This window comes from Lampetra fluviatilis, chromosome 2, assembly GCF_964198595.1.
Source record: "Lampetra fluviatilis chromosome 2, kcLamFluv1.1, whole genome shotgun sequence".
In the NCBI taxonomy this organism is placed as follows: Eukaryota; Metazoa; Chordata; class Hyperoartia; order Petromyzontiformes; family Petromyzontidae; genus Lampetra; species Lampetra fluviatilis.
In genome coordinates, this window is record NC_136276.1 from 32250568 (window position 1) to 32274971 (window position 24404).

At 48.6% G+C, this 24404-nt stretch overlaps 1 protein-coding gene and 1 long non-coding RNA gene across 4 annotated transcripts in view; one reads left to right on the forward strand and one right to left on the reverse strand.

Annotated features, from left to right (window-relative positions):
• LOC144945554 (protein FAM135A-like) overlaps positions 1 to 24404 on the forward strand; it is a 50356-nt gene that overhangs the window by 14157 nt on the left and 11795 nt on the right. For both annotated transcript variants that reach the window (XM_078874037.1, XM_078874046.1), the window contains exons 4-14: positions 4189 to 4331; positions 5657 to 5727; positions 7285 to 7458; positions 10443 to 10569; positions 11774 to 11927; positions 15253 to 15302; positions 15836 to 15991; positions 16664 to 16737; positions 19153 to 19307; positions 21124 to 21412; positions 21852 to 24140. In XM_078874037.1, coding sequence (XP_078730163.1) covers positions 4189 to 4331; positions 5657 to 5727; positions 7285 to 7458; positions 10443 to 10569; positions 11774 to 11927; positions 15253 to 15302; positions 15836 to 15991; positions 16664 to 16737; positions 19153 to 19307; positions 21124 to 21412; positions 21852 to 24140 — 3682 coding nt within the window. The remainder of the gene's footprint in view (positions 1 to 4188; positions 4332 to 5656; positions 5728 to 7284; positions 7459 to 10442; positions 10570 to 11773; positions 11928 to 15252; positions 15303 to 15835; positions 15992 to 16663; positions 16738 to 19152; positions 19308 to 21123; positions 21413 to 21851; positions 24141 to 24404) is intronic.
• Positions 4067 to 24404, reverse strand: part of LOC144945566 (uncharacterized) — a 42778-nt gene continuing 22440 nt past the window's right edge. The window contains exons 2-3 of one of the 2 annotated variants that reach the window (XR_013639693.1): positions 8096 to 8218; positions 4067 to 4175 (exon numbers count right to left, since the gene is read on the reverse strand). This is a non-coding gene — a long non-coding RNA (uncharacterized LOC144945566). Of the gene's footprint in view, positions 4176 to 7767; positions 7799 to 8095; positions 8219 to 24404 lie in introns of those variants that run through there. The other variant, XR_013639691.1, reaches the window with a different exon arrangement.

Here is a 24404-nt window from a genome sequence, read left to right on the forward strand (position 1 = left end):
CCAACAGTAAGAACCCCGAGCCCCTCCAAGGGGGGCCCCCCTTATATCGGGCCGGGCTAGGGCTGGCTCCGCATCTCGCCCCGCCCACCTTCTCGATCTCTCTCGCCCTTGCCCGAAGGCTCTCGAGAATTCTTCCCGGACCACGTGACCACCCATTGGCCCCCTCCACCGGTGGCCCCCCTCCAGTATTATCTGGTCACGTGTCTCCGGGTCAGCCAGAGTATCATGCCCCCAACGTAGCCCGAGCTCGCTGACACTCTCGTTCTCTCAACAGGAGCCCGCACCGCACGCTGTGCGTGGTGCCACCGTGCTTAACCGGCGCTCACCCAAGCCCCCACTAGGGCTGGTACTACACCCCGTGTCCGGGGTGTACACTCAACAGTAGACATCCCGCCGTGGCCTCGCAGGCCCGGTATCACACAGTGACATTCCCAGTCACTACATATACATTATCCCTGAAACACTGGAGGAGAAGCAGTGCGGTGTTCTTCTCAGGAAGTGGGTAGATGAGATGACTCGAGCCGTGCCTGCCATGCAAATAACGTGCCGGAGTGCTGTTCTTCTGGAATTGTAGGCAAATAGAAGTGCCTTCTGTTGTCTTTTTTTGGGAAGAATAATGCTTTGTAACCACTCATGCGGTTGTGCTCATTATGGTCAAGCACCAAACACGATGGGAGAGTGGTTCATCATCATCAGACTATTTACACTGGAGGAATCCGATGAGCTATAAAGCTCTTTTTCACAGATGTCCAGTAGGGGCAGGTCAAAAGGTTACAACAACAAACAATACAAAAAGTATGGGTTAGGTAAACAAATCACTTAAATGTATGAATATAACTAAACAAAAAAATGTTCTTACCAGGTAAAGCCCACTGAGTTATTCACTTATTTTTCAAAGACAACCTGGCCACAAATTATTGCTCAGCAAAGTGGCTTATCACGTGGAAATATATAGCAGTAAAATACATAATCTAAATGCCTCTTTCTATATGTGGAGGGAAAAACTGGAGGACCCGGAGAAAAACTCAGAAGGTTAAACTACTGGTGAACTGAAGGCCTTCCCAAGCCATCGCTATCTCTCATATTCTTGCGATGTAAACACAGACAAATTCAATTGCATACTGGTCCCGATTACATTAGTCTACAATATAACTTTGGCCGGATATTCTGCGAGACATCAATTTAGTATTATCACTAGCCAAGTGGCCTCATGGGGCTATAATGCGTGCGGGCGGGAAAGTGAGCGGTGGCGACTTCACCACACACGCACATCTGTACGATGACGTCACCCACATCCCACATTATTGAGCCAGGCAACTTCTAGTATTCCGTGAATTAACTTTCTAATCTTTAACCTGTTTCGAGTTGTCTCTCCCGTATCTGGAGAATCGGTGAAACTATTCTGCATGATTAACAAAAAATAGTTTCTTCATTACAAGACAGCGATCAAATAGCTGTTTGTTTGCCAAGCTGCTGACATTTCAATCACCTCTTGAATTACCGTATTCCCTGTCCAAGACACTTCCCCCCCCTTGTTTTTTTAAACAAAAGTTGGTGTGCGTGTGTGTGACCCAGATTTCTACAACTGTATTGCCACCAGGTACAAGTGTGGGGTGCATCTTACTTTCCGGAGCATCTTAAAATGCGGAGGATGTGCTGTCATTTGGCCACCCCTTGTTTTTTTTCTCTCAAAATAATACCTCCAGCCTTACTCTTTGGTTCTTTCGGTAAAGTCACGTAGGTGAAAATAAAAAATATATAAATAATTAAATTAAATCACGACGTTTCGGAGGCAACACAAGCTTCCATCATCAGGTGGAACAACCACAGCAAAAAACATAATTACTGTAGTGGGCAGAGAGAGCTGTTTGTGACAAGCGATTATATAGGGTAAGAGGGGGGGGAGGAGCCGTCTCACCACACTGCGTTCACTGTGTTTTTCTCATTAAGCCGGGGGGGGCGCATTGAGCAATATTGTTGTCACTGGGGTTTAGTTTTTGTGGTTTTTCGATAAACTCCCTTTAGACCTGCGTCGCAGGAGCAGCAACCCTACTTGGCATGCCGGTCGCGTGCAGCAACGTTTGGAAGGGGCGAGCGAGCGAGCCAAGCCGACGCTACGGATAATGTGATGCGGCGTGACTGGCCGGGCAGCGTCGTGGCATCCCCCCCCCCCAACCCCTTCATTCAACAGCACCAAAGTGCACACAAACACAATCCCGGACCACCAGAGGCGTCCGTCGTGTCGGTCGTTTGAAATTTGTGGCGATCGTGTGCACGCGCTTTGTTCCCCATCCCCGTTGTTGTCACCTGGGGTCATTGCGATCGTTTTGTGATGACGCAGATTTAATTGCGTCTGGTCCACAGCACGGGTAGTGACGATTTGAAAATAAAATTCGCTGAATTAAGTGTAAATGCTTGTTTCAACGATGGCAGTGTAGATCCGTCGTGATGTCCGTTTATATTCGGTTCAAAACAAGATCCGTCCAGGTGGCGTTCTGGTTGGAAACGTGTGAAAGGTCGCGAGTTAAAATGCGGGTCAGGTGCTCGACTCATCCCTTCATCCATTTGTGGTCAATGAAAGATGTACCTCTTTGTGAGAATGTAACTGTGGTTGTCAGTGATCATTCTTTCTGGGAGTGTCTTGAGCAGCTTCCAGCACATGCAGTGAAAAGTCGGGACATTATGCCAAACAACATGCAGTATGACCCGAAACCACATCGGAGAGAGTTTTTTTATTTAATGGCCTGAAGTGGTTCCATTATGCACAGATTTAAGTTTTAATCCAGTGCACTTATCAAGTGCCACCCCTCGAATCGGACACAATCATCCACTATTGACCACACACGCTCTTCCATTTTCATGAGAACAGAAAACTTAAGTGGTAGCCATAGAAATTTCATTTGCTGCCGAAATGCAATTTAGCGTGCGAGATTTTGTGTAGGACTGTTTTTTTTGCATGGCAGGGCTAAGGTATCCTGGAGGCCAGAGGTTAACGTCGTTGTATGCGTGGTTTTTTTTGTGTTTCATCAGAATTAACAACTCAATCGTTGTTTTGTCGCCTGGTTTGTGTCACTTTGGAGGGATACGTGGTTTAACTTTTGCCAAAATTGTGCAAAATATTGTCAATGATGTTTTAAGCTCTGTCATAAAGAAGGCTGCAAAGTTGGACTCGGTTTAAATACCAGCAAAAAAAACAGAGCCCGCCAAACAATTGGAGACGTCCATCAGAGAGTCACGCAACTGGGAAAAGACAGCAGAGTAATTGTACCTAGAAGAGCCATTGAAGGCGAATTGGAGTCCAAATGTTCAAATAAAGAGGCTGACCAAAGAAGTGGCAGGCTGAGGCTGAGCCAGCGCTGCTAACGCTTGTCCAGTCGTTGGTAAACATGACTACACAACAGAGATCCTTAAAACAGAAAAAAAAAACGATTAACAGAGTTACTTTCAGAGTTAAAAAGCCATTAAATGTGAATTACTTTACACTGGTACTTTTTTTTTCTCTTTTTTTCAGGGAAAACTCCTTATCATTCTAAATGGCATAGTAATGTACCGTACTGTTAAATCGTTAATCCCATTACTCCATGTTTTCCCATGTTTAAAATAGTTTTCCTCTTCATTGTTGTCCAATGTGTGCACGGTGTTACCAATAAGTTCCTGTTGCTGTTCACTTATCTGACCTTTTCACATATGAACCTTATGGCGGTGCCCCGGGGTACCATAGTACCCCGGCTCTCGCATGTCCATGAAGCAGTAATTTTTAGTCTGTTGATAGTCGGCGATGCGGCAATGGACTCATCTCGACGAGCTGTACACGATGCACTACGGTGCGTACCACGAACATTCATGGTTTCAGCGCAATCGTCCTCGCTGCGTTTCAACATCGCGGAGTAGCACTGATTTCGGATTTATTGGTACCCCAATTGCGGAGTTAAGTACACCCCTGGAAAAAAAAATGTCCCAGAAATAAAATATTTAATTGCCTCGGCCATTTTGTAATATTTGGTACCCCAGGGTACCGCCATAAAGATCATCTCCTCCTATACCTTGGTCCTGCAGCCACGCTGGACTGCGCTGTCAAAAATAAGTCTGAACATTGCCCTCTTGGTCCCGAGCTCGTTCCTGTCCGTCCGTGATGCGATTCTTAAAAACGTGCTCCATCCCTCTCCGTTTTCTTTCTGCCACACACAGGAGGGGACCCGGTGTCACAGGCCACGGTGTTAGGCCCCGCCTCCGTGTCGAGCCGCACCTTCCAGATCCTGTACAAGAGCGAGGAGGTTGTGCTCGGTGACGTGGTGCTGTTCAAAGCGCACGTGCTGCTCGACGCACGCCGGGTGAGTCGATTGGCCGATCGCGCGCTACGTCTTCCGTGTGCCTTATGTAAATACCGCAGGTGCGATAGCTGTTGCGGGCAGTGCGGTACGTGTATGTATGTTGAATATCTTTCGCACCATACGTAGCCAACCATGTTAATCCGAAGTGCGGGGGAAGGAAAACAAACATAAACGCAAAAAACTGTTCTAAAGAAATTAGTTTTCAATCCATATAAAATATTGCATATCCCCAGTGGCTTCAGAATATTGGAAGGAAGACCGTTCCAGACGGCCGCAGAAACGCATCTAAAAACGCGCGATGCGGTGACCGTCTTTGTTCGCTGGCTAGCCAAAAGCCGCGGTGAGAATGACCGGCGTTTGCATGATGGTGGTTTATGCCCCTTGATGAGATCACCATGGTATTGTGGTTCATTTATTGCTCATTTGTGGCAAGCACTTTGTGTGTAATGAGTGCAGTAAATTCTATTCTTGTTCTGCTCCTCCACCCCACCTTCAACCCACGCTGATGACCAGTGTGGTGAAGTATGGTCAAATATACCCTGTGGCCCGCAAGATGTGTCGGTCTCAAGCCAGCAATAGATTCAGAAAACCGGGCCGTATGCGTACATATGTAACACCATATATTCATACCACTTTAAATTCTGAATGTACCAGAAGAACAAAAGACAGAATCCATACGTGACCCTGTATTGCATATTGTCTGCTTATTTATTTCGTTATTTATTATCTTCACAATGGCCCTAAACGACTTTTTGTGTTGAGTATCATCTAGTTTTGCATTGAACTTGAATCCATATCTAACAGAGAGGGTTATTGTCCGTTAACAACTGAAAGTTTAAATTTTTATTTAAAGCTTTCGTGACTGCAGGGATTCATATTCTTGATTCTTTCGGTAAAGTCACGTAGAAGGGAAATAATAAAATAATTAAAAATATTAAACAATACAATTCTCACGACGTTTCGACAGCAACACACGCAATCATCAGTCGAAACGTCGCGATAATTTTATTGTTTTATATTTTTATTATTTTATTATTTCCCTTCTACGTGACTTTACCGAAAGAACCAAGAATATATCTGGCAGTTTACCAACATTAGTTCAAGTTAGCCTAGCCTGACTGCCGATGAGGCAATGAATGTCCTGACTGGTCCAGAGTTTGGCTGTGAGGAACCAGTGCTGCTGAAATTGTACACTCCCAGAAGGCCCCTGTGGCTGATGGGATGTGTGCAAAATAGTTTGTTTTGTAGAAGGACAGAAATGGGCGGGAGACTAAATGTGTGCGTGTTTATGTCGGAACGGTATTTTTAAAATTTGTCGTGTGCAGATGGAGGAGTCCCTTGCGGAAGTTGACTTTCAGCTCATATTGGAACTGTGTTTCACCGACACAAACTGCGTGTGAGTCATCTCCCTTGCAACATTTTCCCGCCCCCCAACAAAACAAAAGACCACCGCACACGTGCACCACACAGACACCATAAAGATGCGTGTACACAAATGTACAGCAACTGGGTTCGTAACTGCGCCAAGGGGGGGGGTGTTGAGTTTTCAACGGGTTTTAACATTGTGCGTACAAATAGACGAAACTCATAAATATGTAGCGACACTCGACACAGCCGTCTTCAACAATAGGAGTCTTTATGTCCTTAGACACGAGATATGATTCCCTTCACTCCAAGCGTCTTGTGCTCTCACATTTCCCCCTCATATATTCCTCAAGCCCATTTCTTGAAGCTTCCTTGATCCACTTTCCCTCCAGCCAATCACCTTCAACTTTCTCTCACGGACCCCAGCCGACCTCACTGTTAATCAGCCTCCGTTTCCCGCTCTTTACATTTTACATTTCTCCTCCAATCCCTTAAATTCACCTGCCTCTAACCAATCTCCTTTCAGGCCCATTAAGTACCAATCAGAGGGCTTGTTTTTACTTGCTGATTATCCGTGTCGCCTAGTGTCCACACCGTCAGGTGAGTATCGTTGGTAGTGATACGATCTCTACAAATATAACCTGCAAGATACATGAATCGAGAGCAGGAGCCCCGCAACTCGATATCATCAAGGGAGAACACGAGCTGCTCCCTTGAGTTCCAGAAGACTGCTCGCAGCATGCGGCATGAAACGTCGGACATCGTGCCAAACAACACGCGGTGAAACCCAAAAACACATCGGAGAGCTACACAGCACACCCGTTGAAACCTACGTAATAGGAACAGCAAGCAATTTGATTTTATATATCATCCAAGCACATCCTGCATCTTAAGATTCTGTACAGGTAGGAGACCCCACACATCAAGAAGACCCCGAAGAGAGGAAACACATATTTGGAGGAGAGTGAGTGAAGCGTCAGGGGATTGCATGACACATGGTGAAAGGAACAGACGATATGGTAACGTCAGTTGAACACGTAGGCCTTCACGAACAATATTATTCATAATAATGTGTTTTGGGTTAGATCACGTTATTTATAAATGTGTCATAATCCTCCACCACCCGACACGGCCAAACAGTAAAAAATGTGTCACGTTTACAAAGGACAAAATAATTCACTACTTTAGCCCACCGGTGTGTTGAAGAGTGAATCAACATCATTTAAAATGTGAGTAGTACGACGTTTCGCTGGTAATTACATCCAGCTTCATCGGGCGATTTGCCAGCATGGTGAGGCTCTCCTCTTGCTCCCGGTCTTAAATAGAGCAGCAGCAGGGTGACGTCATCATTTAATTTATTCAGGTGCAGAGAGGGGGAGGGTATTGTAATTATATAATAGATTGGTAATCATTCAATTGTTATTCATTGGTATTTGTTTCCCTTATAAGGAATTGTAAATTTATTATATATTTTATTTATTTAATAATACGCTCGATATAGTAACGTGCTTAGCTCGCACTCGCACCGTTTCCCGTCGCTGCTTCTTAGCGAAGTTGGCGCACTTGCTGTGTGCGTGCGATGCTGCAGGCAAGACGGCTGGAACCTGATGCAGCCCATGAGCACCCGCACGCTGGCACTGCACGTGAGCGCGGGCCGTGGCCTGCACCAGCACCGGCCCGTCATGTTTGACTACTTCCACCTGGCGGTGGCGTCGCTGTCCGTGCACGGCTCACTCGTCGCCCTGCACCACCCACTCGTCAGGTGCGACTCCCCGGGGCCCATCCGTATGTCCGACCGTAATTCCGTCTTGTCAGCCTATCCGTCGCTGCAAATGGTTTTCAGTCCATTGTTTTTTCTGTTCAGTCCGTCCATCCATCACTCTGTTCATTGATGCGTCGTTCTTTGATGTAGTGATTTGTCCGTCCAATCCATTCATCCATCCATCATTCCATGTGATGGTGCATCAGTTCTTTTGTCCGTTGATCTGTCCCATCAGTCTGAAGCAGAATCTTTATTTAGGCCGGAGGAATCCCATGAGCTATTTTTCACAGATGTCCAGTTGGGGCAGGTCGGCAAGTTACAACAAACAATACAAAAAAACCTAAATGATAGGAGTGCAAAGTAGAGAAAAGGTAAGCATTGTCACGAAAAGGAAATAACTAAATATGAATAAGTACGCAAATCAAAATTGCACAAGTACACAAATCCCTGCTGATTTTGTAACACTAAATGCAAGCTTGGCTACGGCGGCAAAACGACAACAAAAACATTCCCATACCACACCAAGACAACCCACAGTCCCTCAATAAAATTGCAGTCTGTCCATCGGTCCATCCGATGGTGCGTCGATCTACGGGTCCCTCCGTCGTTTTGTTCATCCGGCTGTCAAGCTGTTTACCTGTCGAGACAGTCCATCCACCTGGCCGTCCGTTCGTCCATTGCTGTGTCGGTCTTTAGTCCATCGATTGGTCTTCAGTCCATCCATCAGTAGGGTCATCCATCAATCCGTCCATCCAGCCGTCTGTGCATTCATTGTGCCACAGTGCAGTGACTGGCTACTCATGCATTATTAAACATTTTGATATGAAACACTGTTAACAAATTGCATATTAAACTTGATCATAGCCGTTTATATTAATTGTATTTTAAGTTGTCATTAAGATTGACTGTTGAGCAGCTTAAACAATGACGTTTTGAAATAGAAAATGCAGGGTTTAAGTGTGCAAGCTTCTGCCGTCTAAAGCATTATTAAACATTAATATGTGAAACAATCTTGACCTCATACATGTGAAGCTTAATCTTAGATTGTCACGTTCATTATATTCAAATTTAAAGATTCAGATCTTCTTGTTGAGCAGCTTCTACAACAATGTAATTTTAAGACGGAAAATGATTGGACTGTCTTGGCCGGTGTGTACAAGCACGAAACATCTCAACATGTTCGCCATTCACACTGCCCTACAACAACAAAATAACAGTCTACTAACCTTCGATGCAATCACCAATTTTCAGAGTAAGGAGAGCAGAGAGTTTGATTTAAAGTTATACTTCACACTTTAAAATGTGTTGTCTAGAAAAACGTCTGGGCTGTAATCCGATTATCCAAGTTGTATGTATGTTGACCTTCTTTCTCACCCTTTGGTTCTTTCGGTAAAGTCACGTAGAAATGAAATAAAATAAACTATTTTGTTATTTATATTCCTGCAGTCACGAAAGCTTCAAATCGAGTTTCTTTCTCACTATACAGAGCGAACCGTGCTAGACGGAGGTGCGATTACTCACCGACGTGGCTACTCTGTTCATTATCTATTGACTATTGGGTAGATTATGCGACTAATCGGATAACATGAAAACTATTAATAACAGGACCCTGCGGGGTGGGCTGGTAGGAATAATACTTAGTACCGGTACAGGGATATCGACCGGGTATAGAGGAGTTAAAGAAAAAATTACTGTATTCTAGTGTTTAAAGTTTCGCCGTGAGGCGCCGGAAGCGACGGCCATCTTGTTTATTTCACAGATCGCAGGGGGAGCGGGCGGCCATCTTGTCGGACAGGGTCATGCCAAGTGTTTGCAGTAGAGGGCGATGTTGATACACGGACGGACGGACAGACGGACGGACGGACGGACGGACGATATAATCTATTGGTGGTCTGGTCCACTTCGTTCCTACCAGTAAAAAGCCCCTCTATTCCACTGCACAGGAGGTGATGTATGTACGTATGTTAAACTTTCGCACGATACATAGCCAACCGTGCTAATCGGGAGGGTGTGATGGGCAGTGGTTGGTGATGCCATCGGCATCATCAGCCTTGTCACGCTGGCCAAGCCCAACGGGGTTTCCCACCTTCACGAGACAGGATGTTGGGGCGGCCACAATTTTTAAGAAGGCCTGAGTAAAAATGCGGTCGATTACAATTACTCGGTTGACAAATGGACATCATCGACTGATCATCCCAGATATGTTACTTCTCAATTGGTGATTCATTGTGAGAAATTAAGTTAGGTGTGCATCGTCTGCTTCGCAGCGGGCGTTAATGATCCCGAGACGTCTTTCGATAAAGTGAGGCCATGCGTACTTGCGTCATGGTCGAAATATGCCAAATTCATTCGGAAAAGCCAACATAGCATCATCAACCCCTTCTATGAAACTAATGGAGAATATGCCCAACAAGTTTGGGGAGAGCGCCTTCTCATACGCTGGGCCGTGCTAATTGGAGGTGTGATTAGCACAGCAACTGCGTGCCAAGAAAAATTCAAATATTTTTCGGAAACTTGTAATGTCTTTTCTTTTTGACCTGGCTTTCGATTTATTTACTCAGAATTCATCATGTAATGCACCACGCGTCAGTATTGTAAGCAGCGCAATAATTGTAACGTTCGTGTTTCGTATATTTGTCGAACGGCGTCTTCGTGATAGCCTTGCTTCATAACGATGATCTTCACTCATTTTCAGAGGGGGGCTCACTTTTGCCGATAAGACATTATCAGTGTGAGGGCTGCCACACCGCCTGCACTCAGTGTTTTCACATTTGTGTATTGTCGGGGGCCACACGTCAGAGGCCGCACTCAAAGCCCACCAGAGGCTGTCACTGGCCCACGAGCCTTGCAATGAAGAACACTGCGTTGTAAGAATGGTGGGAATGCCAAATGTACTCGTAATTTGATTCGATCGTGATTATACGAAAAGGCACGGTAGTTAGCAACGCTTACCCCCCCCCACCCCCGCCTCGTCTCTCCGCCAGCTTCCCGCGGCAGGTGAAATCGTGGCTCGGACGGAGCTCGCAGACGTTGCCGGCGCGAGACTGCGACATCCCGGCGCCGGAGATGGTGCTGTTCGGCAGCGGATACAGCAGCCAGGGCTCCCCCAACGTCAGTGGCCCCGTGCGTGTGTGTGTGTGTACGCTAAGCCTCAGCCGGAATCTCTCACCCATGCATCTCTGTACTTTGATATTTCCCCCAACGAATCCAGGCAAGCACCTGCGAATAAATGTTTTTTTCTCAAGTTCAGCAAGTTGATTCAATCCGGTCACCAGTGACTGCACGTAACATTTGGTTCTGCACTGAACCCTTTTCCATTCTGGGACGTCTGTAAGTTGCAGGGTGGGTGTCCCGTTCGCCGCTGAATCTTGGAACGTGCAAGTGGTTGGTGTTCATTTTATTTAAAGAGGCGTAACGCCACTGTTTTTAACGACACTGTACTCACCGCTGGGAACTGTAGGGACACGACCGCGTCATTGGAATGGGAAAGGGTGAATTTGGCAAAAATTCCACCTTTGAATTCAAATATTGGTTTGACCTGTCTTGTGACAAACATTGTTGTTGTACAGAACCAGTGGGAAAGTGCTGCCATCTGCTGTGTGGGACCAAAGGTCACTTTTCAGAGATCTGAGGTCACTCTGCAAATGGTTGTGCTGCTGCTGTGCTATAGATTAACATGGATACTTCCATCTCATTCTGTGGCACGCCAATAGACTCGAACCATGCGCCTCCCCTGTGCATGCAGCTTTCCTGACTCTAGATAAGAGTGATTAATACCACCGCTATCATCGCTGTCATCATCATCATCCTCCTCCTTCTCACCCTCTTTCCTTTTAATTTCGGTCTTCATTGCACCTTTGCACATTAAATACATTTTGGAGGACTGGATGTACACACCCCCAACCCCTTCCCTCCCCTAAAAATACCACGTCCCCCGAACATTTCTCCTACGTGAGTCGGGCTGTGGGCCCAACCCCCTTCCCTCTCTCCTGCCCAGTGGGTACCTGGCCTCGGGCTTGTCGTCCGCAGAACATCTGTACCCCTCCCCTCCCCCGCGCTCTACCTGTCGCTCAATCTTTGTACCGTGCTGTCGTGGGTGGGGCGGTGAGCCCAATCTACCCCCCACCCCTTCACCAAGCCCTGCCTCTCCAATCTCGGGCTTTTGCTCGCGTAATTTCTGCCCTCTTGTGATGGCTGCTATGTACCGGGCTCGCGTTCAGTTGAAACGATTATTTGACAACAAATAAACCGGCGCCTGGATGTCACCGTGGGTGTGTGTGTGTGTGCGCACGCGTGTCGGCGCGGTGTGGAGCAGGGCGGGAGCCTGGTGGTGCCGGAGAGCTGCCTGCAGCACGCGCACGAGTTCCACCGCGCCGCGTGCGCCGCCCTGCTCGCGTCGTACCGCGCGCTCTTCAACCACTGCGCCGCGCTGCAGCACGACGTGCCCAGCCTCCAGCTGCCCGCCCAGGGTAAGGCCCCCGGGTCGCTCCCCCACCTTCCCCCCCAGGTCGTTGTGGTCGAGCTGCCACGAAAGCCAGCGGGGAGGCCTTTTGTATTTAGTTCGTCCCCCCCCCCTGCACCTCCAATTAGTACGGGGCAAACGAAGTTCAGCGTACATACATGCATACAGCGGAAAGTGGCCGGAATAGTAAATAAAGCAAAACAAACGTTATACGCTTTTTACATGCGCACATGGTCAATTGTCAGAAAAAAATGATCAAATACAGACGGACACGAGCTGGTGTGAGTGTCTTTGGAAAATCTGAGCTCGATAATGAAAAGAAATTAAAGCAATGTGCCTAAAGAGGAAAGTTTTTTTATCAGTATGTGTTACCTGCTATGGAATAAATGTTGAAAAGTGCGCACAGAAGCACGGAGAGGTGCACGCTAGGACTTACACCGAGAGATAGCTATCGGAACACGTAACTTCGAAGACAAATGTAGAACAGTTAGAGGAACCATACTGTTGGTAAAAGTGGGCTTGTACAGGAGATGTCCGCTAGAAGGGATGATGGCCAAGTCGAACACTAGAGTGGCAGCCAAAGCAGAAAGCATATATCAGAGCAGGTGGCATCTAAGCGGATTAGTTCACTGAATTCTATATAACAGATCAGTGTGTATGACATTAGAATGACTCGTGCACATACGTATGCTGCTTCCTTCTGCATGCCGCTTACTTATGGTGTCAACAGTATTCCGAACTGAGTATTATTGGATTACCAGAAATGTATAACATGTAAAGCTACGTATATTTGAGAGGAGAGACGCGGTCTGTAGGCTTGATTTAAGCTTGAGATAGATTTAGCAGTATCGCCTGCAAAGTGGATACTTGTTTTAGACAGGAGAAGCAAGAAAGAGGAAGTGAGATATTGTGCCGAGGTTCAGTTGTCATGTCAAAGGATAAATTACATCGCTCGGGTAATTCAGACGGCTATGGCCCTTCCCTGGGTTTCTGTGAGCTGAACAGACCTTGCATCGTCGTACTGTTTGCAACAGGTATGAATTGTAACGATTGAAATTGTTCATACTGATCTGTATATAATGTGTGTGCGTGTGACATCACGGTATGCATTGCATTGCCACGTTTTTTTCCCCTCCCTCGTGCGTTTCTCAAATTGTGTTTTACATCTTATCCCCTTGATTTTGTTTGAATGATTCACGGCACCTTATTTAAATTTAACAATTATTTTGTGATGCTACCAAGTTGGTGCACAGGTAAATAACCTGCTGTGAAGAAGGTCCATTGCCTGAAACGTCACTTAAATATTTTTTCTGAATTGACAAATGGGAGTGTCTAATTTAAATTACATGACTAGAACATTGCTAATGCATAACTAGCACTTGAAATGATTATTTTGATTGTCCGGGATTTCTTAATTATTTCCGCACAAGAAAATTGTAGGCATGCATAAAATGAATGATGACATTCACATATTGAATACCATACATATTTAACAAGTCAGTAGAAGTGATGCTCAAGGAATCATGCTGTTGTACAAGTGTTAGGTTAAGTGGTTTTAATACAATAATAGTTCCAGCTATCATCATTGTGCTTCGCAGAACAATGTCTCCAAATAAATTCGGCAAATAATACCGTATCCTGCAGATTATAGACGCTCCAGATGGTAAGACGCACTTGTCACCGGCCACCATAGAAGCCAGTGGCCTAAGAGCAGCACAGACTGCAATTTTAGTTTCTTGTTTAGGGTCTTTCCGGAAGCGGGAACGCATAGGTTTTTTCGCCCAAGAGTCCCACACGACACTTCAGCGGATGAAAAGTGTTCCGTTGGATTCCCGTTAACCGCCTTCGATCCTCCGAAACTTCACATGGGCTTATATTTAAAGCCTGCGTGGTCAGGGAAATCTTGAATTGTCAATGAGTGGGAGTGACGGTTAATGTGACGTTTAATTAATAACTTACACATTAACGGTGCTAAAACAGCATCACATTGAATCACTCAATAGACAGATGTACCGGGAATCGATTGTGTAGAAATCGAACACCGGTGTCGTCAACAGTTACTCCCCCCCCCTCGCCCTAACCCCCAACCTCCCCGCCCTAACCCCCCGGCCGTATTTTAACACTAACGCTAGCCCAGGCGGGTTGACAGCGTGGCGTGTGTGTGCCGTCGTGCGTGCGGCCAGCCATCGCCAGCATTCAGGGGCTGTACTCGCTTCTGGTGCAGACGCAGAATCCTGCTCCGTACAGCCCTCAGCTACGCATAGGTACGTCTGCGCGTCCGTCCGTCTGCTTGCAGAAGCAAGCAACACTCGTCAAGAGTTCAAACAAAGAGAACAAAGCAGTTCATTCGAGGAATCCCGTTCACTTACAACAAATTCAGATTTCTTCGGTGTAATTAAACTAAACACTTGTTTTATTTTACCAGGTGAGGCCCACTGAGCTATATTCTTATTTTTCAGAAGCGACCTGGCCACAAATGATGGCTCGACAAAGGGGATCACGTGTAAATTTATAGCAGCCAAATTCTCTCAACTCATGTTGATTTTAAATGTGGAGGGAAAAACCCGGAGGACCCGGAAAAAAAAAATCATACGACCACTGGGAGAACATGCAAACTCCAAATATTAGGTGTCAGGTTTTAAATCAAACCCACGACCTTCTGTATATCGGGCGAGGTAGTTAACATCTCGCCACCACGCAGCCCATTTACCAACACCATCATCAGCAGTGATCAGTCCACTTTTGGACAAAAGCCTCCCCAAGTGGTTGCCATCTGTCACGGTGCTACGATCTAACGATCCACTCAGCACACAAGCTGTTCTCGTCACGTCACCTCTTCCTTCCTCAGTCACTTGCAACTCTGATGCTTTAAATAAAGCGTCAACATTTTCAAGTGCTTTTTGAATGAAAAGGGCATCCCCTGTTAATCTGCTATAGTGTTTTTAACGTTTGCCCAATGGCCAAACAATTAAAATAGTGCCTTTTTTGTTTGTATCGTAAATAAACTATTAAGTCTGTTTTAATAATAAGTAACCCGCCCATGGTCTTTTTAGAAGTTACTCAATTTTAACTCGTGATGTTTATTTACAAATCACCTCTTTGCTGTATGTTTTATTTGTTTACCAACGACACAATGTGCAGTATTTCCATTCTCCATTATGTTTGTTCGTGTAATTTTTATTGCCATTTTCACCGATCTCATTGAACGTTCTTCCGAGCAGTGCTTACCTGGTTGTAATTGAGATGGCATTTTATAAATCATTTGTTCTGGAAGGCGCAGACTCTGCGGCCGGTGTCACGATTTTGAAGCGAGTTGTCTTTTTACTCCACAGAGAAATGTGATGTCTCCACCAAGCTCTCACAGCTGTGCTCACACGTACAGGTGAGAAGACCAGCTAGTGGGCCCCTTTAAAGAGGGCGCGCAGTGTTTCCAGCACCTTCCCTATGTGTACATATTCGCATGCCTCCGTACACTTGTGCATGTGGGGCCATGTGTGTGTGTGTGTGCACATGTATGCACATCCGTGTTTGTGTATGCATGCGTGTGTCTGCGTGTCTGTGTATGCACAGGCACGCGGTAGTGTAGCAGTTGGCACGCTGCGCTACGAATCCGGCGACCCGAGTTTGATTCCCGCTCACGGCCAACACCAGTGACGAATTATCTGTACCGGCCCTGGGCCTACCCTAGGCCGACTCTGCCTCAAATGAGTACCTTGTGCGGTGTGTGAATATCGCCACTGGGGAGACACCCATCCCCTCGTGTGCCATGCCAGGCCTTCGTAGGGTGTTCGCTAACTGTGCTTTCCCCACCAGTCTATTAAGGCTATACGGGGGGGGATCTTTATCTTTATAACACGCTTACACATACGCGCGTGTCTGCATCTGCATGCGCTTGCTCCTTGCAAACGGACCCAGGGCCTGACCAGTGCGGAGGAGCTGGTGGAGGCCATCACAGTGGACCTGGCCCAGCTCTGCTCGCTGCTCATGGCGCTCTGGGCGCAGTTCCTGCAGAGCGTCGCCCTGCGCCCCGACGTCACCGGCCACCTCGCCTGTGAGCACCACCACTCGCGGGTGAGCGGGGCCGGTGGAACTTGCGCGCGTTCGATACATTTCTTGTTGCGCTAGCGACGGTCGCCGCGATGAGGCTACGGCGATGCGTCGTGCGATTATAACGTAACGTCCGAATGCGTCTCGCCTCGCCGGTTCTCGTAAGCTACGTTGGGTTTAAACTCGGACGGTGCTTTGTTGGGTGACTACCGTGAATAACAGTGACGCAAATGATTATTTTGAACCGCGACTAAGAGGTTGTCATGGTTTCTGGGAGTACGTGGGCAGTATACAGCAAACTATTGTTGTACTGTCCTTTCTATCCTCCCACGTCTACGCTTCCCTCTTTCACCAACCCTCACCGGCAAGTTTGCTGAAGTAGTAGCACCCTTGACCCACACGGCGTGGGGAGGCCCTCGTTAAGCAGTGGATTTACAGAGGCCTGTGCGTTTACACGCAGCGCGTGATGATGAATTTTAACAGGCTTCGAGTTTATTTTGATTTACCAGGCGAGAAGTCGAGCGCTACCAGGAGGGGACCTTGATTACTCCTCTAGTTTGTTGTCCCCCACACCTCCGACGAGCACGGTTAGCTACGTACGGTGCGAAAGAAATTCAACAAACTGCTGCTGTACGATTACCCAGCTGGAGTAATAGAGCTCGCAGGCTAACGTCGGATAACTGTTTTGCCCTTCAGGTTCGCAGGTTTTCGGAGGCGTTTTTCTGCATGGAGCACCCCCTGCAGTCAGCGCTCACTTACCAGGAGATGCAGTAAGGGCAGCAGCCTTCGTCAGGCACTGACCACACGCACGGGTTTTGTTAACTTTTGTTTTGCTGTAACAGTACAGCGAATGCGTTTGCAAACCGTGAGGCAGTGTTGACCTCTGCTTGAGAATCATTGAATGTTGTGAGCCAAGCACTCTGTCTTGTTGGGCAATGTTTCAAGAGAGTGTACAACGATTTAATATGTGTATTCAGACATGTAGAGGCTTTGATGTTAATTTAGTTTCCACTGTTGATTTCTCCATATTGATTTAATGTGGTATCTATAAAATCGAAACAGCCTTTTATGTATGTAATCTGAATGCAGCATCACGTCACTTATCCGATTCACCAGGGAACACAGTGGCAACCACGGTGGCGAGATAACTACCTCGCCTCGTATACAGGAGGTCGTGGGTTCCATCCCAACCCTGACACCTGTATATTTGGAGTTTGAATGTTCTTCCTGTGGTCGTGTGGATTTTTCTCTGGGTCTTCCAGTTTCCCCCTCCACATTTAGAATCCACGTATTTGGTTGATATCCATTTCCACGTGATAAGCCACTTCGTTGAGCTATCATTTGTGGCCAGGTCGCTTCTGAAAAAGAGCTATATAGCTCAGTGGGCCTTACCTGGTAAAGTAGAAATTATTTAATAGTTTTAGTTGAGGCGGCGGTTATATAAAGAGATGAGATTTGTGAACACCTAGAAAAAAATTATACAGGTACACCACCGTGTGCAACGACGTGAGTGGACAATGTAAGATCAAAGAGAGCTGGGAAACCTCCACAATGACGAAGCTGCGGGGGTGACCCTTGTATTGTGAGAGATTAGCATGTCAATGTAAGGTCGTAGAGCCACTGCCACGTCAAGGAAAACGAGCAACGGTGGCTGTGTTAGTGAGACATTTAACCGGTTAATGTAGAGGCATTTTATAACCTGTTAATGTAACACCAGAGAGTCGAAAATAACTACTAAACATCACAGCCAGTTATGACTTAACCTGATTAATAACGTCCTTCCAATGATTGCTCAGTTTGTAGCCATCTTCTTGGTTGAATTTGTGTCTGTTTATATATCTGGATGGCTTCATGAACGAATCTTTGCCGATAGCCAGTGGGTTTGCAGAGTCTTGGAAAAATCAATTTCGTGTGTGCCCACCACGTTAAAATAATGATCAGCCACGGCTGAGGTATTGGTCCTACCGTGTTTCAGATCTGCCTTGTGTTCACGAACACGGTCCGAGACATGTCGCTTAGTTTCCCCAATGTAACCACTGCCGCAGACACAGCTTAGTTTGTAGACGCCGGGGTATTGCATGTCAGGGATCACATCCTTTACAGATGGGATCAGATCACGAATTTTACGTACTGTGTTGAATCGAACCTGGATCTTGTGTTTGCTCATGATCTTGGAAATCTGTTTGGTGACCCCTGCTATGTATGGCAAGGTGATGGTTTTGATTGGTTCCTCAGATGGTTCTTTCCAAATAGTTGGGGTGATAGCTTTACGGATTGTGTAGTCTGAATATCCATTCATCTTGAGGGCTTGGTGTACGTGTTCCAGTTCACTGGCTAGGTGGTGATGGTCAGAAATACAACGAGCTCTATGGTGTAGAGTTTTCATGCGGGAATTCTTCTGGGATTGATGGTGGTGGGAGTCAGGTTTTAGGTAGGCATTCGTATGGGTGGCTTTCCTGTAGACAGTGTCCCATTGAGCCATCTGGTCTCTTTTCGATTAAAACATCCAGGAATGGTAACTTGCCATCCTTTTCCACCTCCATGGTGAATTTGATGGTTGGGTGTATGGAATTGATGTGGTTGAATAATTGGTCCAGAGCTGGTAGGCCATGTGGCCAGATGACGAACGTGTCATCTATGTACTTCTTCCAAAAGGAAGGACTATTGCTTGCGTTGCGATCGAAACGTCGTGATATTTTTATTATTTTTCCTATCTACATGGCTTTACCGAAAGACCCAAAGAATATTAATTCCTGCAGTCACGAAAGCTTTAAGTCAAGATGTGACTGGACAAATCTAAATAAAGAGCAAACTGCTATAAACATGGGGAAGTCGCTTTTCCTGAATTGTAGCAGTAAGCAAATGTACGCGAGATGAGAAATACATGAACGTATGTAAAGAAGTCGTATTTGCGAGTGCCTATTGAAAATGACAGTTGCACCATGCAGAAACACTGCGCTAGGTGTGGGCTGTTAATTGGTCGGGGCGGATACGTGACAGTCGAATGTGTGACGCCGTACTGAATATACTCGCCTGTGTGCGCGGGTCTAGTGCTGTGTGTAAACATCGCCACTCGGGAGACAAACGCGGCCGGGCGTTTGTCGTGCCGGCCTTCATCGGTGCTCGCTGACAGCCCTCGCTCCTACAGTCTGTTAATGTTATACGGGTGGTCTTTGTCTTTGTAGTGCACAAAGCCACGCATACATTGCCTCGGTGGTTAAGAACTCCCCGTACCTGAGCAGCCTGCCCAACCTTCCCCTCGAGTGCCTGGAGCTGGATGGGGACTTCACTTCACTGCCCATCATATTTGAGGACCGGTACCTTCACTCCGTGACCCAAGGTGAGACACCAGTAGTGTGTGCTGATGAAAACCACCTCCCTGCTCCTCCTGAACCGTTCCTCCATATAAACGTTCACGTAAGAACTCTCTTTTAGTCGCAAGTGGTTGATGCGGCCGCTGATCAGACGGAGCCATGAAATTGGCTCATGCGTGCAGGCGTAAGGTGGATTGTTACATTGCGCAACTGAATGATGGCGACGGCTTGGAGGAGGCCTGCGTTCTAGCAGTGGAGCGAGCTTGGATGACGGTAATGGTTCAAATAGATTCATTCCCAGGGTCCCAGCAGTGCCGGCGTCGTGCTCCATCTTGGTATTAGCCCCCTACAAAACTGCAAGTGAGAGCTGTTGGCACAGAGCGTGAGCATTAGAAGGGAGGACTTTCTATACATTCAGCCAACCATCGTATTTTGGCCCTAACCCCTCCGGATTGGCTGTCTCATGATGCACAAATCTTGGCTCAGGAGATTGTAATTTTCGGGGGTTTCACACTCGCCGCTGTAGACAGAGGAGTGGGTGCTTTGCACTGCATCGGTTTAGTGTTTTTTTATTTCATTGCAGCTGCTCCTTAGCGATCGAGGAGTGTCAAGCTCTCGCAGGCCCGAGCCCTGAGATGTGTTCAGCGAAGCAGGGCTTCAGCAATTGGCCGGTGGCCAGAAACCATTCCACCGGCTGCACGAGATTGGCATTCGCTGAAGATTTATTTGTGGGGGAAAAAAAAATCGGTAATGCATAGAGCGGCAGTTGATGGTCCATTACGGCTTATTCAGCTGGGTGTGTTAAGTGCAAGTGCCATTAGGAAGATGGGTAGAGGGGCAGAGAGGACGAAAGCAAGGTCTCTCTGCTGTTTATTTCAGCGAGCAGTGGATGAACAACCAGGTTCAGCATTCTTGCTCGCCCATATTACTGATTGTGCACCTATGAGCTGTTATGGATTTACACTAAGCATCCATAAAGTTTCAAGTGATATCGACTCTCCTGTTCAATTCATAGGATATGTCGAACGTTGTTGTCCACACGCTAAAGTTTATTGGAATTTTTATTTTTCGATTTAAAGCTTTCGTGACTGCAGGGATTCATCTTCTTGGTTCTTTCGGTAAAGTCACGTAGAAGGGAAATAATAAAATAATAAAATAAAATTCTCACGACGTTTCGGCCACAACACAAGCAGCCGTCCTCAGGTGAAGACAGAGCTGTCTGAAAGACAGCGCTCCAATGAACACTGCTAAGCTTGGCAGCGTATTTTAAGCTGGGTGGGAGGAGAAGAGCGCCTTGACAAAGGAGTTTACATATCAACCAAAGAATTTAGCATTGAATAAGCTGTGTTAATGTGAGAGAATTAGCAGGATGTTAAAGTCAGAAATTAGCATGTAACTGGGAGATTAGCATGATGTTAATGTGAGATTTGGAATTACCATCCTTTTACTCTATCACGTGGGTGGCATGGTGGCATCGTGGTTGGCTCAATTGCACTCTGAAGCCAGATGATCTGCGTTCGACTCCCGGCCGTGGCTAGCATCAGTGGCGACTGTAATCACACTCTGCACTGACCAGCACTTTAAACGATCCCCGCAAGACTGACACTGTGTGAAGGCCTTGATCCAGCAGTAGATCGACAAAGGGCTGTCATTTATTATTTTACGCTTCTCCGTTGTTTTTGGGAGCAACGCTATGAAGTGCGATCTCTAACTACGTCGGTCAGTCTTTCTCTCCACCCTGTGCAAACGAGTCGAAGCGCTTGCCAATCCCGCCGGTCGGAGCTAAGTGTTTTAAGCGCCGCCGCTGCCATTTTCCAAATTCTCTTCTTTTTTCTTCTGGAGACGCTGGGATGGACCTGGCGGACGCCTCCATCTCCTGGAAGGAGGTGCGGGAGAATGCACGCCGCTCTTCCTTCACCATCAAGATCGAGCGGCCTGAGAACCGCGAGCAGCGCCGTACCACTTCCTTCTCGGGCGGCTCTCCCCGTTCCGCCGCCCGCCAGCGGTCGCCCAAGCTTGGTGGCGGCACCGGAGGAGGAGGAGGCGACAGCCGGGCCCCGGTGGAGCCACGTGACGCCACCGACGGTGTCGTGAGGGCGAGGCAGCGCAAGGCGGACGAGCTCGGCGCCAGGTTGGTGCCATCTCTGCTCCCATGTTCCCAATACGATGACGATAGTATAACAATTTTATTTTCACACGTGCAAGTCTCCCAAAATGTACACATTTAATGATCGCAATTCGTAAGCGCGGAGCCATGCGCAAGAGTTCGCCGTACGCTCATCAGAAAAGATGTTGCCATCAGCTGCTTCCTGAATGCACATGACAGGGGACGGGATGGCCTTGGACGAAATAAAATCATGGACAGTGCCAAACCAACCATTTGCTTCCAAAGCACAGGATCACCGGCATGCGCCATTACACCCAGCTCAATGGATATTGGTTATTTCTTTGTTTTTGTAAGGAATATCTTTTGTGTTAAGTGTGAATTTCATAGATAAAAAAACGAAGAATACAGCCAATGAGGTTATCTTTCTGTTACTCTCTTACTTGTACCTGTTGTTCATTAACAGCCGGCGGAAAGGTGGCAGAGGCAGCAGTGGAAATCTCACGATCGGGTCGCCTTCAACCGACAGGCCAGACGAAGATGGCTCCGTGGTGCTACTGGGCTACCGGCATCTGGAGGGTGACGCCGCAACGGGTGACGCAAAGCTACAGCTCCCGCCCCAACACTCGCCCCAGCGCTCGCCCCAGCCCTCGCCCCAGCGCACGCTGGACGCCGACCAGCGCTACGCCACGCTGCCTGCATCTCTCGCCAAGCGGGGCAGCTTCTCCAAGGCCTCCTTCAAGAAGTACTTGAAATCCGACCATCACAGCAGCTCACCCGAGGGCAAGGCATCCAAGGCGGCGGTGCCCACAAAATGCTTTCCCAGCCCTAAGAAGTGCGCCCCCTTCGGAAGTCCGGAGGGATCTCCCAAGGCAGCCAATTCGAAAGCTGAAGCGGCCGACTTAAGCGAGTCGGGGATAAAAGCGCTGTTTTCGCACGGATTCTCGGGCTTGAAGCATCTTGGCCAGGCCGGCTCGCAGTCACGCACCTCCTCCGAGACGAGCTTGCTGCGGAACAAAACGGACGAAGCCAAAAGCGCCGCCGTGCCCTCCGCCGTGTGCCTGACGTACCGGCCCCACCCGACGCGATCGCTGTCGGCGACTGTCGTCCGACCCGAGGCGGGGCTGGCCCCGGCGTCCGGACTGCGGCGGATCGAGGTGACGCCTAGCCGCAGCGACCCGTACCGGGGAGAGAAAGTGACGCTGCTCACGCCCACGAGGACGCAAGCCGCTCGGGGTGAGCGCGTGACGGAGCAGGCGGTCACGCTGCCTTCCCTGGACCCCGTCTCGGAGCCATGGTCGCCAGACTACACCAAGAGTTTGTTCTTCACCCTGCCGCGTGACGTGAAGGGCGGCAACAAGCGCACGAAGCCGGAAGAGACCGTCGCCCAAGCTCCGGTGTCAGAACGCAGCACGGTGCCCTCAATAACCGGCGACGTGTCCCTGCTTAAAAGCTCCTCGCTCGTGTTTTCCGACTCTGGTATTGAGAGCGAGATGAGCTTCTGCCTCATCGGGGCTACGTCACTCGAGGATCGCAGCTCCCAGGCGGTTAAGGTCCCGAGCCAGGAGGTGCCCCAGGGTCACGTGACGCAGAGGCCAAAGGGCGCGTCGGATGCACCGCAGTCGCGACACGAAGCGAACCTGACACGGGCAGAGAGTGCCAGCTTCCTGAGCAGCGGCGTGCAGTCGTCGCTCGCCTCCATCAGCTCCCTGCCGTGCGACGAGGACGCAGCCGGGGACGTGCTGCTGTCCCGCGCCATCAAGTCCTCGGCCTCCATGCATTTCGGCGTCCTCGCTTCCTCCTCCCCCCCTTCCTCCTCCGGCCGTGCTGCCGAGCGGTTCGAAAAGCCCACGACGGAGCCGTGCCTCAAGCACGACGTGGCGCTCAAGCTGTCTCGCTCGGACAACGCGCTCAACATCATCACGCACTCCGCCGCGGAGTCGCTCGCCTTCTCAAGCGAGCAGGACCAGCGCGCGAAAACGGACTGCGCAGCTGGGGCAGGCTGCCCCCCCATCCCTCGCGGCGGCAACAACAACAACAGCGCCACTGGACTCTGCATCGTGGAAAATCACTTCTCGCCACGAAACAGCGCCGGCGGCGCAGGCGGCGGCGGCCACCCTGATGCCAGCGGCAGCGAGATGAGCAGCCCCTCGAAGGGTGAAGCGGAGCGAACGAGCGGGGATGGGGAAGACTCGGACACCGAGACAGAGGACCTGGAGATGATCCAGAATGGCTACTACGACGAGGATGAGGACAGGACGGCGTTCGACAGCGCGACGGAAGACGGCGCGCTCAGCGACGGCTTCTCGCCCATGCACGGCAGCAGCGTGATCCTCAGCCAGAGTGCGACGGTACTGAAGCCCATCGGCGGAACATCGCCCGCCTTCGACGGCGGGGTAGGAGGCGTGCCGTCTGACAGTTCGACGGGGGCGGCGATGCTCGCACCCCCCGGCACGGGCGCTTGCGTCGGCTGCACACCGACCTGCCTGGCGTTTTCGTCAGCGCCACGTGACACAGACACTTCGCCCGTCCACTCCGGGATGGCGGTGGCGCGGAAGGCGATTGGTGGTGGCGGCGGGGGCGGCGGGGACGGTGGGGGCGGAGGCTCCACAGTTCAGGGTTCACGCGCCCAACTGCTCCACCCCAGCCCCGAGACACCAGAGGCGATGATTATCACAAGGCAGCCAATTTCGTCGGCCGCCCAGGGATCGCCCTGGGGTCAAGAAGACGTGGATGACAACCCGCAGCTGCAATGGTAATTCCGCTTTAAATGTCACCGTGCGAATGTTTGCTTTGTTTCTATAGTTATCTTGGGTAGAATATTTGACTAAATTCAAACTGATGTGTCGGTTTTCTTGGTTCTGATGTATGGCCAATGTGTTATTCGGGTTGTATCGCGTGTTGTCCAGTTTGATGTCCCAACGTTTTGCTCCACTTCCTGGGTGCATCTTCAAGTTCAGTTTAAACTCTATTATTCGACACTCATTATTACAATTTCTACAATGTTTTTAACAATGTG